The 15,780-nt window shown below is 39.9% G+C and overlaps 1 protein-coding gene across 2 annotated transcripts in view; it reads right to left on the bottom strand.

Moving 5' to 3' along the window:
• The window catches only part of NCAPD2 (non-SMC condensin I complex subunit D2), a 37,605-nt gene that overhangs the window by 12,454 nt on the left and 9,371 nt on the right, over nt 1-15,780 (bottom strand). For both annotated transcript variants that reach the window (XM_043966491.1, XM_043966493.1), the window contains exons 10-17: nt 9,505-9,702; nt 8,981-9,115; nt 8,797-8,884; nt 8,533-8,713; nt 4,021-4,145; nt 3,550-3,783; nt 3,075-3,249; nt 2,645-2,729 (exon numbers count right to left, since the gene is read on the bottom strand). In XM_043966491.1, the coding sequence (XP_043822426.1) occupies nt 2,645-2,729; nt 3,075-3,249; nt 3,550-3,783; nt 4,021-4,145; nt 8,533-8,713; nt 8,797-8,884; nt 8,981-9,115; nt 9,505-9,702 (1,221 nt within the window). The remainder of the gene's footprint in view (nt 1-2,644; nt 2,730-3,074; nt 3,250-3,549; nt 3,784-4,020; nt 4,146-8,532; nt 8,714-8,796; nt 8,885-8,980; nt 9,116-9,504; nt 9,703-15,780) is intronic.

The following is a 15,780-nucleotide window of genomic DNA, read 5'->3' as shown; positions in this document are numbered from 1 at the left end:
TCACCTCTCTTTTAGATTTCCTTAATTCAAAGAATCACACAATCTAAGAGCTAGAAGGAAGCTCAGAGTAGTTTTAGCCCAGCCCATATCTGAACAAGACTCTTCTCCAACATTCCAAATAGCTGCTTATCTAGCATTAGCCTCAAGATGTTCAATGAGGGTGAACCTGCTACTTTTACAGCCAGTTCCACATCTGAATAGATAGCTTCAACAACAAGAAAGGTTTTCCTCCTAGCAAGTCTAAGTTTGCCCCTTTGTAACTTCCAATCATTGTTCTTAGCTCTGCTCTGGAGGCCAAGCCAACAATTCTGATCCCTCTTCTCCTAATGGTTCATGGGGGCCCAAAACCTTGGAGTCATTGTTGACTCTTTCTTTTCCACATTAGTTACCAAGTCTTCCTTCTGATTGAAATGTCTATCATTCTTTCCATCCCCACAGTCAGCATACTGGTTCAAGCCTATCCCATCTTATGTTGATATTATTGCATTGGTCTCTAAACTTGTCTCTCTGCCCCCAATTTCTGACCTCTCTCAATCCACCCTGCATACCTGTCAGCTTAATTTTCCTTAAGTAGACACTTTCCCTTTTATGACTATTATCTTTTTAAGAATTTGTCCCTAGTCATAGCAGTGGAAGATTTCTCTCCTTCACTTCTCTGATAATTATTTTATGATAGGACCCTTTATATTTAAGTCATGGATCCATTTGGAGTTTCCTGTGCTATGTAATATAAAACATTAGTCTATACCTAATTTCTACCAGACCACAGGAAAGCAGGTACACTAATGCATCACTGGTGGAGCTGTAATTGAGTCAACCGCTCTGGAAAACAATTTGGAGCTATACCTCAGATTGCACATAGAAAAATAGTATATCCTTTAGGTAATACTAACGTTTAAGCATGTACACATGCACACACGTATACACATGTATGTATGTACAATATATGTATACGTGTGTCCATATCTATATATAAAACAAAGAAATAAAGAATAATCTATAGGCATTTTCATGTACATATTTATGATTATTGTTATTGTTGTTGTAGTAAACCAGGGATAAAAAAGCACCTACTTGGTTGGTTCTTCCTTGCAAAGTGAGGAAATTAGACAGCAAATGTCTCTTTCATGAACTCTAGCATTCTATGATTCTAGTTATCTCCCTGTTCAAAAATGTTCATAGGATTCCTACTGCCTATAGTAATAACTATGACAGCTCACATTCTGTGGTACTTGAAGGTTTACAATGGGGTACATATAGCCATGCTAGGTGACCTTACAACCTTTCTTGGTGGATCTCTAAGTCAGCTGCTGCCACCTTCCCCAAGCCTCCCTCCCTCCCAGTTTACAGGGATTCCCAGTAGGGCAAGGGTAGTGCAGCTAGCTGGAGCACTCCCTCAGCTTCCTTCACTTTGGTGATGTGGAAATTTATTTTGATTTGGGGACCCTACCTTTAGGCTGAGATCACAAAGCCTTAGGCCCTCAGGGTCTCTTCTGTGTGGGAGGTGCTGGTGCCCCTCCCCCTCTGCTTCAGCTGAGCCAAAAAGCCCCAAGGGCTGTACAAGAAGCCAGGTCAGACAGCTGGGGGGAGAAAGCCCCCAGCTCCCTCCCACCTGAGCAGAGCTATCCGAAAGATCTGGGATAGCCTGTGCTGAGGCATGTGAGGCTGGAGGGCACACCCCCCCACCAGCCGCAGCCCTGGCTGGCGGATTAGCTTGGTGTGTGGGTGCAAAAAGCCCCAAGATTTGAGTGGAGATAAAAAAGGTACACATAGACCTGGGAGTTAGATTAGAAGGGGGGAGAAGAGGACTGGAGGCTGGCTGACAAGATTAGAAGAGCGGCAAAGGGCAGACTGACGGAACAGACAGACAGACAGACTGACCAGGAGGCCGCAGAGAGCACAGAAGTGGTCAGCACAGGGTACAGGTTGGAGAAAGTGAAGATTAAGAGGAGTTAGAAGAAAGGAGCTGAGCAGGGAAAGTGTAACATACCCTGAGGAGAGAGGTGGCTAAGGCCCTTATTGTATTGAAAAAATTCCAGGGGCAGCAGCTGAAAGCACCCAGGAACACAGTCAGGTTGTACATTTTATTTCCCTGTATTCTTAATTTTAAATAGTATCTCATAAATAAACTCTGCTTTGATTATTTAGTTAAGAGGCTTCTTAATATTTTGCTTATCAATTTGGGAGTGGAGCAGTGTGGTGGAACTTTATAAACGGCCCAAATATACCATTTCTTACCTCTGGACCTCTGCTCTGGGCTGGAGCCTGTCAGCAGTTCCCTCCTTTCAATCTAAATCAAACTCATTCTTCAAGACACAGATCAAATCCTATCTCTTGCATTAGGTTTTTCACAACTACTTCAAACCATATTAATATCTCTTCTTTAAATTCCTCCTCACAGACCTTACTGCCTATATTACTCCTTTTGGCACATAACATAGTATCTTTTAACGCTATTTAAATGTTTCATGTATATTGTCTTCACAGATAGATTGTAAACAGATAGATTTTATTCTTTTTGTAGCAGGTTTAAAGAAAGAAAATGTATTTCTTTTGCATTCCTCACCCTGCATAACCCAATGTTGGGCACGAAGTAGTAATTCACTAAATACTTGATGATAAGACAGAATATGAAGACACTTACAATTTCTTCCAGACACTGAATAGTCCCAACTGAGGCATCCACCAGGAGCAGAGAGAGGTTTTGAATTAAAGTCTGGGCCTTGGCTCTGTGGGATCAGCAGTAAGCAATTTAATTTAATTAAAAAATTAATAGTTCATTTACAATTCCTCCACTTTTAACTTTATCTCAAGAATCCAGGAACTCCTAAAGAGACTGCACAACTTGGGTTATAGCCTGATTAGTAGGGTTCTGGCTTTGAACAGTGCTAGGCTGGCATTATTGTCAGAGGGCATTTCTGGGAAGTCTGTTCCCCTAGTCTTATTATTTCTCTTGTCCAAAGTGCTGCTCCTAGAAGGGTTCCCCATGCCTGACTGACTAGAAAATTCCCACAAAAAATCTGACCTCATAAAAATCAGTTAAGACGGTCAGAGATGGAAAGGGCTATTGGTACCTGGCAGAATCTCCTTTGGGGTGGAGGTAGAGCTGGCGGTAGGCATTGAGCACAGCTTCCCTGACACCAGGTTCCTTGGACCACACAAGGGGTAGCATTCGACGTACCCCCAAAAGTGCTTGTGGTACTCCAAACTGGTACACCATGACGAAGAACTCAATCACCTCTTGTACCACTGAAGAGACAGATAAAAAATGGTTATTCCTGCTCAACATATCATTAAATGGCAGCTGGTCAAATGTGGGTCAATGGATACATATTTCCCCACAACAATCCAGTTCCATCTTTCATACCCTATTGCAAACAGAACGAATCTGCTGCCACTTCATGTAGTGATATTATGAGTCAATCAACTTAAAGAAACACAATCTTTACTCTTAAATAAACAATCTAGGACATACTGAGGATGGCTGCTGCTTCACCCTTTAAACCCAGAAATGTTAGCTCCTCTTCCCAGAGGGGCGCCCCATCATACCAGAAGTGGTGTTTTCATACATCATCTTGCTGATGATACCAATGGCTTCAGTGACTTGCAAGGAAAAGTTGTAGGCATCCTGCAGATACTGTACTAGCATCTCTTGCTTCACTAATTCTTCCTTGTCACTGTTGTTCTCTACCACCCCATGTTTGTCCTCGGGTACAACTTCCACAGAGGCTGTTCTGTCTGGAGAAACCTGTAGATTCTTGTCCTGAGTAGAATTTGCAGGGCCTAGAATTGTGGATATTTCTTATTGATAGTGAAATGAATGGTTATTAATTTGGACTATAATTGGACACATCCCTCCTCCCCCCTCAAAACAAAAACAAAACCATGTTTCGTGGTGGAAGAGTGAATCCTTAAATCTTTCAAGGCTTAAGGATTGAAGACTTCACATAGGTTCTTAGACTACTACTGTCCATTCTAATACTATGTGGACTCTATTGGGAAGGGGGAAAGGAGAATTACCTTTGAAGAGGCTTCTTAGTAGATTCAGGATTCTAATCTCTTCTGATTCTTCTTGGTTCATATGATTAAAGGGTGCTTCCTCCTGGAAGCGCTGTATAGCCTCTTGGGTGAGAGTGATGGCATGCCTATAAGAACCCATTTATAGTCAGCAAAACTTAAGAGTAAAGCATCAAGGTGCTCTTTCATTAGAGCTTTCCTCAAGGTTCATTCCCAATTCCAACAAATCTCCAATACTGTTGCCCCCAAAGAATAGGGATACTTCTATTTTAAAATATGATGGTTGTCTAACATACAGAGATACTTCCAATAACCTCTTGTCCATATTTTCAAAAGACATAAATTTCTGTCAAATTCTCCAGGAAATCAAACCAGGTTGATAACACAAAGCAGCCCAAGGGCTTAGATCCAAAAATCTAATCCTTTCACTAAAAGCCACCTTAAATCTGTTTGAAAACATTAAGTTGTGTTTAAATATTCTTTATGAAAATTGTGGGTTGCCAGCTGCCAAGAGAAGTACTATCATAATTTAAATTTCAAGAAATACCCAATCCAAGAAAGATTTCTATTGGAAAGAGCCAATTTTTATTTTTCTATTCTTCTTTAAAAAGAATAGAGGGGCAGCTAGGTGGCGCAGTGGATAGAGCACCGGCCCTGGAGTCAGGAGTACCTGAGTTCAAATCTGGCCTCAGACACTTAACACTTACTAGCTGTGTGACCCTGGGCAAGTCACTTAACCCCAATTGCCTCACTAAACCCCCCCCCCCCAAAAGAATAGATCCAAACCATGAAAGAAATGCAAAAAGAACTCGTGAGTGTTCACTTCATAAATAGAAAATTGGCAGCAATGACAAGAGATAAGAATAATCAATATTCACAGAAGGGACTGTGGAATAATAGATGCATTAATATATTGTTTGTAGAACTGCAAATTGATTCAAGTATTCTAGAAAACAATCTGGAATTATGCTAAGAAAGTAACTGAAATGTCCATAACTTTTATTTCTTAATTTTTATTTTTATTAGTGAGGCAATTAGGGTTAAGTGACTTGCCCAGGGTCACACAGCTAGTAAGTGTCAAGTGTCTGAGGCTGGATTTGAACTCAGGTACTCCTGAATCCAGGGCCGGTGCTTTATCCACTGCGCCGCCTAGCTGCCCCCCCTGTCCATAACTTTTAAAAGACCCAAAGGGTCCACTGTTTAGCATATACTCATGAAAAAGTCAAAGACAGAAAGAAAGGAACCATATTTTCCAGAGTATTTAGAGCAGCACTTTTTGTAGTAGAAAAGAACTGGAAACTAAGTAAACGTTCACCAACTGGGAAATGGCTAAACAAATTTTGGTACAAGAATGTAATAGACATATCTTTATGAACTGATGATGTAAAATTAAATAAGCAGAACCAGAAAGACAATTTATACAATAACTACAATGAGGTTAAGAACAACTAAAACAGGAGCTTTTGAATCATTTCAACCATTCAGGACAACAACTTAGAACTATGCCCAAAGAGCTATAAAACTGTGTATAACCCTTTAAAAAATTTAATCAATAAGTATTTATTATTATTTTAAAAAAATAAACATTTTTATTTTTTAAAGTTGTGAGTTCCAAATTCTATCCCTTCTTCCCTCCCTCCCCACTTCCTGAAACAGTAAGCAATTGGATATAGGTTATACATGTGCAATTGTGCAAAACATTACCTTATTAGTCATTTTGTATAAGAAAACTTGCATAAAAGAAAAAAAATGAAGGAAAGTGAAAAACAGCATGCTTCAGTTTGTGTTCAATCAATATCATTAGTTCTTTCTTTGGAGGTGGATGGTATGCTTCAACATTAGTCTTTTGGGATTGTCTTGGATCACTGTTATTTGTGAATACCCTTTGACCCAGGAATACCAACACTAAGTTTATATCCCAGTAAGATTAAAAAAAAGGAAAAGGAAAAGGACCTATATGTACAATTTGATATCAGTTAATACATATGGGGACAGCTAGGTGGCACAGTGGATAGAACACTGGCCCTGGAGTCAGGAGTACCTGGGTTCAAATGCGGCCTCAGGCACTTAACACTTACTAGCTGTGTGACCCTGGGCAAGTCACTTAACCCCAATTGACTCACCAAAAAAAAAAAAATACATATGAAGTCATGTAAAACATATTTCCATATTATCCCCGTTGCAAAAGAAAAGAGACCAAAAAATGAAGTTTTTACAAGTATGTTTCAGGAGCAGCTAGGTGGCGCAGTGGATAGAGCACCGGCCCTGGAGTCAGGAGTACCTGAGTTCAAATCTGGCCTCAGACACTTGACACTTACTAGCTGTGTGACCCTGGGCAAGTCACTTAATTCCAACTGCCTCACCAAAAAAAAGTATGTTTCAGTCTGCATTCAGAGTTCATCAGTTCTTTCTCTTTTTAGACAGGTAACATTTTTCATCATGGGTACTTTAGAATTGTCTTGAATCGTTATCTTGTTCAGAGTAGCTAAGTCACAGTGGATCATTTTTATGATATTGCTATTACTTTGTACAATATTCTCCTTGTTCTGCTTATTTCTTTTTTTTTTTTTTTTAGTGAGGCAATTGGGGTTAAGTGACTTGCCCAGGGTCACACAGCTAGTAAGTGTCAAGTGTCTGAGGCCGGATTTGAACTCAGGTACTCCTGACTCCAGGGCCGGTGCTCTATCCACTGCGCCACCTAGCCGCCCTCTTGTTCTGCTTATTTCACTTTGCATGAGTTCATATAAATCTTTCCAAGTTTTTCTGAAACCTAGTGTTCATCATTTTTTACATAGTAATATTCCATTACAAAAATATTATAGCAGTTCCTTTTGTGGTAGCAAAGAATTGGAAATGGAGAGGATGCCTATCAATTGTGGTATATGATTGTAAAGAAAAAGCAAGTGATATATCTAAGAGTCAAGGTTCTATGAACCCTCATTTTCTGCTGGAATCTGTATAAGGAAATGATCAGTTTATTTGTCTTTTTTTGCTGCTGTTAAGATTAAGTCCAACTAGATGACCTGAAAGGTCTATTCCAGCTCTAAAACCCAAGGTTCCATGATTCCTCTTCCTCATAATAATCTTTGTGATCCACAGATTGAGTCTTGCAGGATACCATGCTTATATTAGGATATTGAGAGTATAAAAGCAAAGTCAACTGAAAAGTAGCAGTAAGACAGGAATAGTACCAAAAAGAGAATCTTGTCATGAAAGCTAAGGGAGGAGAGTAGTATCCAGTAGGAAGGAGGGAGTAGTCTGCAGTATTAAAATCTGCCAAGAGAGGCCAAGAGGATGACAACTGAGAAAAAGCCATGGGATTTGGGATTATGTTATGAGATTACTGATGACCTGTGCAACCTCCAGTCACTCCATCCCTTCCATTCATCTTTTCCCAATCCATCACTGCTGATCTACCTTTACTTTTCTCTCTTCACAAACAACGTACCCTACCCATGACTTTCCTAATCCTTCATCTTACTGATACTTAAGGGATGGGCAGCTAGGTGGCACAGTGGATAAAACACCAGCCCCGGATTCAGGAAGACCTGAGTTCAAATCCAGCCTCGGACATTTGACACTTAACTAGTTGTGTGACCCTGGGCAAGTCACTTAACCCTCACTGCCCCACAAAACAAACAAACAAAAAACCCCCAAACTTAAGGGACAAGAAGATAAATACAACAAATAGACAGAAAAGGGATTGTCAGAGAGGTAGGAGAACCATAAGAGTGCTGTGTCATGGAAACCAAGAGAAGAGAGGATGTCAAAAAAGGGGAGGAAAAAGTTCAAGTACAATGAAGAAAACCCCAATGGATTGAGTAGTAAGATGTCACCTAGTAGAGAACTATTTTAGTCAAATAATGGAGACAAATACCAGGTAACAAGGGGTTATGTGGCTAGGGACACGTATAGACCTTTTTTTTTTTCCTTCAAGTTTGGCCGTGAAAGAGAAGAAAGAGAAAGAAGAGACAAAAGTTTGAGGGGATAGCAAAGTAAGTGAAGATACTGATAGAATAATAGTCAGAAGGTACCAAACTATACCTTGGTACTTATTCCCTAAAGACTTTTTTCATCTAGTTATCTTTAAATTTAATATATGTTGTTTTAATTTATTTTAATCATTTTAAAAGAAAAAAGGACAAAAAAGTATACTTATTTCAATCTCAGACCAAACTATGTTTTCTTTTTTTAAATTTTAAAATTTTTTTTGGGTGAGGCAATTGGGGTTAAGTGACTTGCCCAAGGTCACACAGCTAGTATGTGTTAAGTGTCTGAGGTCAAATTTGAACTCAGGTACTCCTGAATCCAGGGCTGGTGCTCTATCCACTGCGCTATCTAGCTGCCCCCAAACTATGTTTTCTAAAGGCAATAAGCACCTACCTTTCAGATTCAGGTCTCCTGGTCATGATGAAAACACCCAGAATCCTACTCTAACTGCAGTTTTGGATCAAACCCCATCAAAGTTGAAACTAGAATCCTAAACAAATCAACAGCAGATGTTATCCCACTTACTTATAACTGGCCTTGACAAGAAGCTGCTGGATGCGCCTGGCTGCCTCCTCAGCTGTTTCTGTGTCACCAAGGATTTCTCCTTCCTTTCCATCTCCTTTGGGCAGTTTTTGGAGTTGCTGCAAGGTGGACTGAACCTCTGGCAACATGGCTTCCCACTCCTCCTCAAGATCTGGCACCGCACCTACAGAAGGAGACTTCTTTAGTTTGACTTCCAACCTGTATTTGTGGTGGTGCAATAAAGGGGTTATCGGGGTTGGAGCTCACAGGGAGCTGTCACTCGACGCTTGGCTCTCATTTCCTGCAACTTCTGAGTCTCCTTCTGAAGCGGTCTGGACAGGTCAGCATCACTTAGCTATGGAGACAGAGTGGATATCGGGAATTACTATGGGCATCTAATGCCAACTCTTATCTTTATAAGCTTTTTCTCCTGGGTAGAAAGGCTGCTTACCTTACACGAATAGGGGTTGTTGGCCAAGAAGGTGGCCAGCAGCTGGATAGCATTTTTACTCACTAACACTGATTTGTCGGCTAGACGCCCCACGGCAAGGGTCACCACTGCCTGGAAGCGCGTCAGGGGAAGAGCCTACATGGAGAGCAAGGGAAATGTCAACTCTTAAAACACAGTACCCATCTAAGCCACAGAATACTTGATATCTCTGACCTGACAGGGTTGTTCTTTTATTTCTAGGAGTACCAAGAAATTAATATAGTGATAGCTAAGGGAGGTGTGGTTCTTGGTTGGTCAAGAAGGTCACTAATGTCCTTAAGTCTTGCTTTGAAATAAGGATTAAAGAATCCCAAAACTTCGTAGAGGATGACCTTTGTTATTACTGACAGTAAAGGCCTAACTTAATAGGAACACATGGAGAAAACCTCTTAGTCCTTTAGAGTGGATGTTTAAGTTTTACATTCTGGACACTTCCTTTAGCCTTAATAATCAGATGTAGTCTACAGTGCCAGGGTGGTCTTTACCTTCTGCTGGACTATTCGAGTGAACAGTTGTAACACACGGCTTCGCACAAAAGAGTTAATGTCATGACCGTGGGCCTGCAACGTGTCCAAGAATTGATCCCGAGTGCCCCGGGCTGCCTCTTCCAGCTGGTCCCCATTCAGCACCTGCAGCACCATTTCTGTCATGGCTGCGAGAACTGCATTGCGCATCATGTAGTTCTAGTAGAAGGAGAGGAATGCACACTAAGGGCCTCTAAGCAAAAGCTGAGGCAGAGAACGTCAATAACTGATTTAAAACAGTTTTTATTGATCAATTATTTTAACTTCCACAAAATATATAACCATTCAAATACAGGGTTTCCCAAAGTCTTAGTACAGTTTTAAGATACTAAAATTTAAAAGGTAGCACATGACCTGGAGAGCTTTCGTGGAAGGAAGCAAGGGTAGGACAGTTTTAAGCTATTACAGCTTACTACAGCACTAAAACTTTTGGAGCATCAAAAGTCTTGTACAGGGACAAGACAGCACAAGCTAAACCAAACCAAAAACCCCTGAAAATAATTATGCAAAACACAAATTGTAAATTTTTATATATAAAATTGTTAAGTATTATATACATGCCCCCCCCCAAACCTTCTGTTATTTTTTATTATAAAGAGATCTAAACTAACAGAACATGAAATAGAGATCTTAATCCAATTTCAGAAAATGAAACTGAGGAGGTGGAGCCAAGATGGCAGAGTAAGGGCAGGGACTCACCCGACCTTTCCCAATTTCCCCTCCAAACAACTTAAAAATAATGCCTCAAAATTCATTCTAGAGAAGCAAAACCAACGAAAGGATGGATGTGAAACAATATTCAAGCTGAAGACAACTTAGAAGGTTGGAAGGAGAAATCTGTCTCATTGTCTCACTAAGAAAGGAATGGAGTCCAATGCACTAAACTAGTGGGGGACCTCAAACTTCCCCTTTCAGAATTAGATAAATCTAACCAAAAAACAAATAAGAAAGAAGTTAAGGAGATGAATAGAATTTTAGAAAAATTTGATATGAGACCTCTGGAGAAAACTGAATGGGAATAGAAAGGAAGGAATTTTTCTTGGTGGTACATGGCACCTACACAAAAACTGAACATGTATTGGGACATAATACTGATACATGAATGCTGGAATGTTACACTCTAAGAAATGACAAATAAGGGCCAGCTAGGCGGTGCAGGTTATAAAGCACCGGTCCTGGATTCAGGAGGGCCTGAGTTCAAATTTGGCCTCAGACAGTTGACACTTACTAGCTGTGTGACCTTGGGCAAGTTACTTAACCCTCATTGCCCCGCTAAAAAAAAAAAAGAAAAGAAAAAAGAAAGAAATGACAACTATGAGAAATTCAGAGAAAAATTCAGAGACTTATATGAACTGATGCAGATTTAAGCGAGACCAATATACACAACAACTGTAACAATATAAATGAAAGCAAGACCGAAAAGCCAGCAGAAATCAAATCAATTGCAATGACCAACCTTAGGCCCTGAGAACAGATGATAAAAAATATTTCCTGCCTCTGGGGAAAGATGATGAACTATAAGAACAGAATGTCACATATGTCATCAGAATTCATTGGTTAGTTTTGCTTTACTATTTTTCTTTATCAAAAGGGAAACGCTCATGGATGATTCTGATGTTAAGAATAAAAGGCACCAGTACAACATTAAAAACAATCCAATATTTGTGCATGGTAGTGGGATGAGTGCCATATTAAAGTCACACTTTCAATGTGATGCTTTAGCGTGGTCTTGACTTCTACATAGCAATGCTCACACTTCCTAACTGATCATGGTACAAAACTGAATCTTAGATAGGCACTACTCTTTCAGATAGGAGTATGGGGAAAAGCTGAACTGATGGTGCAACAATCAATTTTCTTTTTTTTTTTTTTTTTTAGTGAGGCAATTGGGGTTAAGTGACTTGCCCAGGGTCACACAGCTAGTAAGTGTGTGTTAAGTGTCTGAGGCTGGATTTGAACTCAGGTACTCCTGACTCCAGGGCCGGTGTTCTATCCACTGCACCACCTAGCTGCTCCTGTGATCTTGATTTTTAAAAAAGAACATTGATTGGGGCAGCTAGGTGGCGCAGTGGATAGAGCACCGGCCCTGGAGTCAGGAGTACCTGAGTTCAAATCCGGTCTCAGACATTTGACACTTACTAGCTGTGTGACCCTGGGCAAGTCACTTAACCCCAATTGACTCACCAAAAAAAAAAAAAAAAGTTAATAGTCTATGTCTATAACAATTGGGGACAGCAAGATGGCACAGTGGATAGAGCACTGGCCCTGGAGTCAGGAGTACCTGAGTTGAAATCCGGCCTCAGACACTTAACACTTACTAGCTGTGTGACCCTAGGCAAGTCACTTAACCCCAACTGCCTCACTTAAAAAAAATAAATAAATCAAGATCACACAATTCAATTTTACAAACATTTCAAAATACACATCAGGTAATCACACTAGTAACTAGTCATTAAATCATAGGATGCCATAGGATAGGGCCCCAAACAACAGTTTCTTTCCCCTCATGGATGGCAAATTCACCTCCTATTTCCTTCATGTGAGGGATTCAGCCTCCTTTTCCCTGCTACCTCTTCCCCATGCTCTTGTCCCTATCCAGCTCAATTTTATCAATCCCTAGTCCTTTTCCTCCTATATCCTACCTTTCCACTGAGACATCAAGAACCCTGACTCCATTATCAATAAACTTCCCTTTAGTCCAGATCTCTTCATATGCTCATAGAAACGTATTTCTGACCTTAAGACACTGCATTAACGACTACCTTCTCAAGTACTTTGTTGCTCCTTCTCTCAGGTCACTGTGTATAATTTTACTTTGGTTAAGATGAAAGAGCAAGAACAAACCTACATCTGTTCCACTCTCTACACCCCCAGAAAGAACTAAAAAGTCCTGTACCTTCTTGTTTTTGTTAGAGATTTTTGTTCTTCTGTTAAACTAACCTATTCCAAAGTGGGAGAAAAGCAAATTTGTTAGCAAAGCAAACTTCTCAACAAGGAGATCTAACAAGAGATAAATAGATTCCCATATAAGAATTATATCTTTTGTTTGTTTTTTGATGAGGCAATTGAGGTTAAGTGACTTGCCCAGGGTCACACAGCTAGCAAATGTCAAGTCAGGTCCTCCTGACTCCAGGGCCAGTGCTCTATCTACTGAACTACCTAGCTGCCCCCATAAGTATTATATCAATAGGAAAAGGAAGTACAGTACAATGGAAAGAACACTGGCTCTAGTGTTAATGGCCCTACACCCAAATCTCAGAACCAGTACTCACCGTCTGTAACCATAGCCAAGTCACTTAATTTCCCCTGACCTTAGCTTCCACATTTGTTAAATGAGGGGAATTATACTATATGGCCTGTGAAGTCCCTTATAATACCAGATCAACAATCTTGTTAATTTCTTGTAAGGATACCAGCTTTATCATATATATGGGGTTTTTGTTTGTTTTTATATCTTCTTCTTCTTATTATTTTTGTGGGGCAATGAAGGTTAAGTGACTTGCCCAGGATCACACAGCTACTAAGCGGCAAGTGTCTGAGGTCACATTTGAACTCAGGTCCTCCTGAATCCAGGGTTGGTGCTTTTTCTACTGCACCACCTTGTTTCTTGTTTTTCACTGACTTTGCAGTCTTAAGGTTTTTTTTTATTAATAAAGTATTTTTTTTTCTGTTACATGTAAAGATAGTTCCAAACCTTTGTTTATACAAGCTTTACAATTTCAGATTTTTTTCCCTCCCTCCCCTCCCTCTCCCCTCCCCTAGACAGCAGGTAATCTCATATAGGTTTTATATATATATATACACACATAATAACATTAATCCTATTTCTGCATTAGTCATGTTATAAGAGAAAAAAAAATCAGAGCAATGATGGAAAACCTCAAAATAGAAAAAAAACAACAGCATCAAAAACAAAAGAAATAGTATGGTTCATTCAGCATCTATACTCCACAGTTCTTTTTTTTTTTTCCCCTGGATTTGGAGATCCTCTTCCATCACGAGTTCCCTGGAACTCTTCTGTGCCATTGCATTGGTGAGAAGACTATAGTCCATTACAGTAGATCAACACTCATTGTTGATGTTACTGTATACAATGTTCTTCTGGTTCTGCTCATCTCACTCATCATCAGCCCACGCAAGACCCTCCAGGTTTCTCTGAACTCCTCCTGCTCATCATTTCTTATAGCACAATAGTATTCCATTGTATTCATATACCACAACTTGTCCAGCCATTCCCCAATTGATGGGCACCCCCTCAACTTCCAATTCCTTGCTACCACGTAAAGAACAGCTATAAATATTTTTGTACATGTGGGTCCCTTTCCCCCTTCCATGATCTCTTTGGGAAAAAGACCCAAAAGTGGTATTGCTGGGTCAAAGGGTATGCACAGCTTTGGGCATAATTCCAAATTGCTCTCCAGAATGGTTGGATCAGTTCACAGCTCCACCAACAATGCATTGGTGTTCCAATTTTCCCACAGCTTCTCCAACATTTATTATTTTCCTTTTTTGTCATTTTAGCCAATCTGATAGGTGTCAGGTGGTACCTCAGAGTTGTTTTTATTTGCATCTCTCTAATCATTAGAGATTTAGAGCATTTTTTCATATGGGGATAGCTTTGGTTTCTTCATCAGAAAACTGCCTGTTCATATCCTTTGACCATTTCTCAATTGGGGAATGACTTGGGTTTTTATAAATTTGATTTAGTTCCCTATATATTTTAGAGATGAGGCCTTTATCAGAAGTACTGGCCTCAAAAATTGTTTCCCAGCTTTCTGCCTCCCTTCTAATTTTGGATGCATTGCTTCTGTTTGTACAAACATTTTTTAATTTAATGTAATCAAAATCATCCACTTTGCATTTTATAATATACTCTATCTCTTGTTTGGTTAAAAACTGTTTTCCTTTCCAAAGATCTGATAGGTACACTATTCTTTTCTCTCCTAATTTACCTATGGTATCATCTCTTATGTCTAAATCATGTATCCATTTTGACCTTATTTTAGTATAAGGTGTAAGATGTTGGTCTATGCCTAATTTCTGCCATACTATCTTCCAGTTTTCCCAGCAGTTTTTGTCAAATACTGAGTTCCTATCCCAGAAGCTGGAGTCTTTGGGTTTATCAAACACTACATTACTAGTGTCATTTACTACTGCATTTCCTGAGCCTAGCCTATTCCATTGATCTACCACTCTATTTTTTAGCCAGTACCAGATAGTTTTGATGACTGCCGCTTTATAGTAGAGCTCCAGGTTTGGTACTGCTAACCCACCTTCCTGTGAATTTTTTTTCATTATTTCCCTGGATATTCTTGATTTTTTGTTTTTCCAGATGAATTTTGTTATTATTCTTTCTAGCTCTATAAAATAATTTTTAGGTAGTCTGATTGGTATGGCACTGAATAGTCTTAAGGTTTTTAAGGTTCCCCCTGTCCCCACTGTTGGCAAAAAACTATAGTCACCAATAAATCAACCATCTGAAAATTCTCTCTTCCCATCTTGGGCCTACATCCCGGGCAGATAAGAATATCTCTTCAAAGACCTGGCCCCAGTTTCATTATTAAGTTAAATTTTAAGTTTGGCTTCTGACTCTATGACCTCTGTGGTAGATATATGCATATATGTCTTTGAAGTGAATGTATACGTAAAGGGGTTGTAGCAGTTCTCATTTAAATGTCATAACCTACTTAAGAGAGTAAGATTCCTTTCCATACATACAGAAAGACCAAGCTCTCCAGGTTCCTGTGTTCTTTCTGGATATATATCCCAGCTGTTGGTATGGAATACTGGTAGATATTGGCATTCAGCATGGGCACAGAGTCACATACCAAGGCCTCGTGCAACAGACCATGTAGGTGCAAGTGTATGTGGGCCCTAATAAGCAGCTATGCTCCTCATTTTGCCATGAAACCAAGAGTCAACTTACTGTACTGCATTTCATCCCAACAAACTCAGTTTCATATATGTACATGTTAAACATGGGTTGTCTTTCATTTCACTCCTGAGGCAACTGACTTCCCACAAAAGACAGCCTTTCCTGCTAAGGGATGAAGACCAACAAGCCCAGCAAAGTCCAATTCAGATATCCCATCTCTGGCCTTTGTGAACGGGCCCATTTTAGGGCTGCCATGCAGAGTACTTGTCATTACGGCTCCAATCACCTCCTGTCCCCCCCCAGTACAGCTCTCTCTTGCCTCAATACACTTGGGCTATCCTGCTGTGCATCTTGTGGTCTTC

Source organism: Dromiciops gliroides, chromosome 5 (genome assembly GCF_019393635.1).
Source record: "Dromiciops gliroides isolate mDroGli1 chromosome 5, mDroGli1.pri, whole genome shotgun sequence".
NCBI lineage: Eukaryota > Metazoa > Chordata > Mammalia > Microbiotheria > Microbiotheriidae > Dromiciops > Dromiciops gliroides.
The sequence above is the reverse complement of the archived record's forward strand: the minus strand, read 5'-3'. Positions and strand labels throughout refer to the sequence as shown.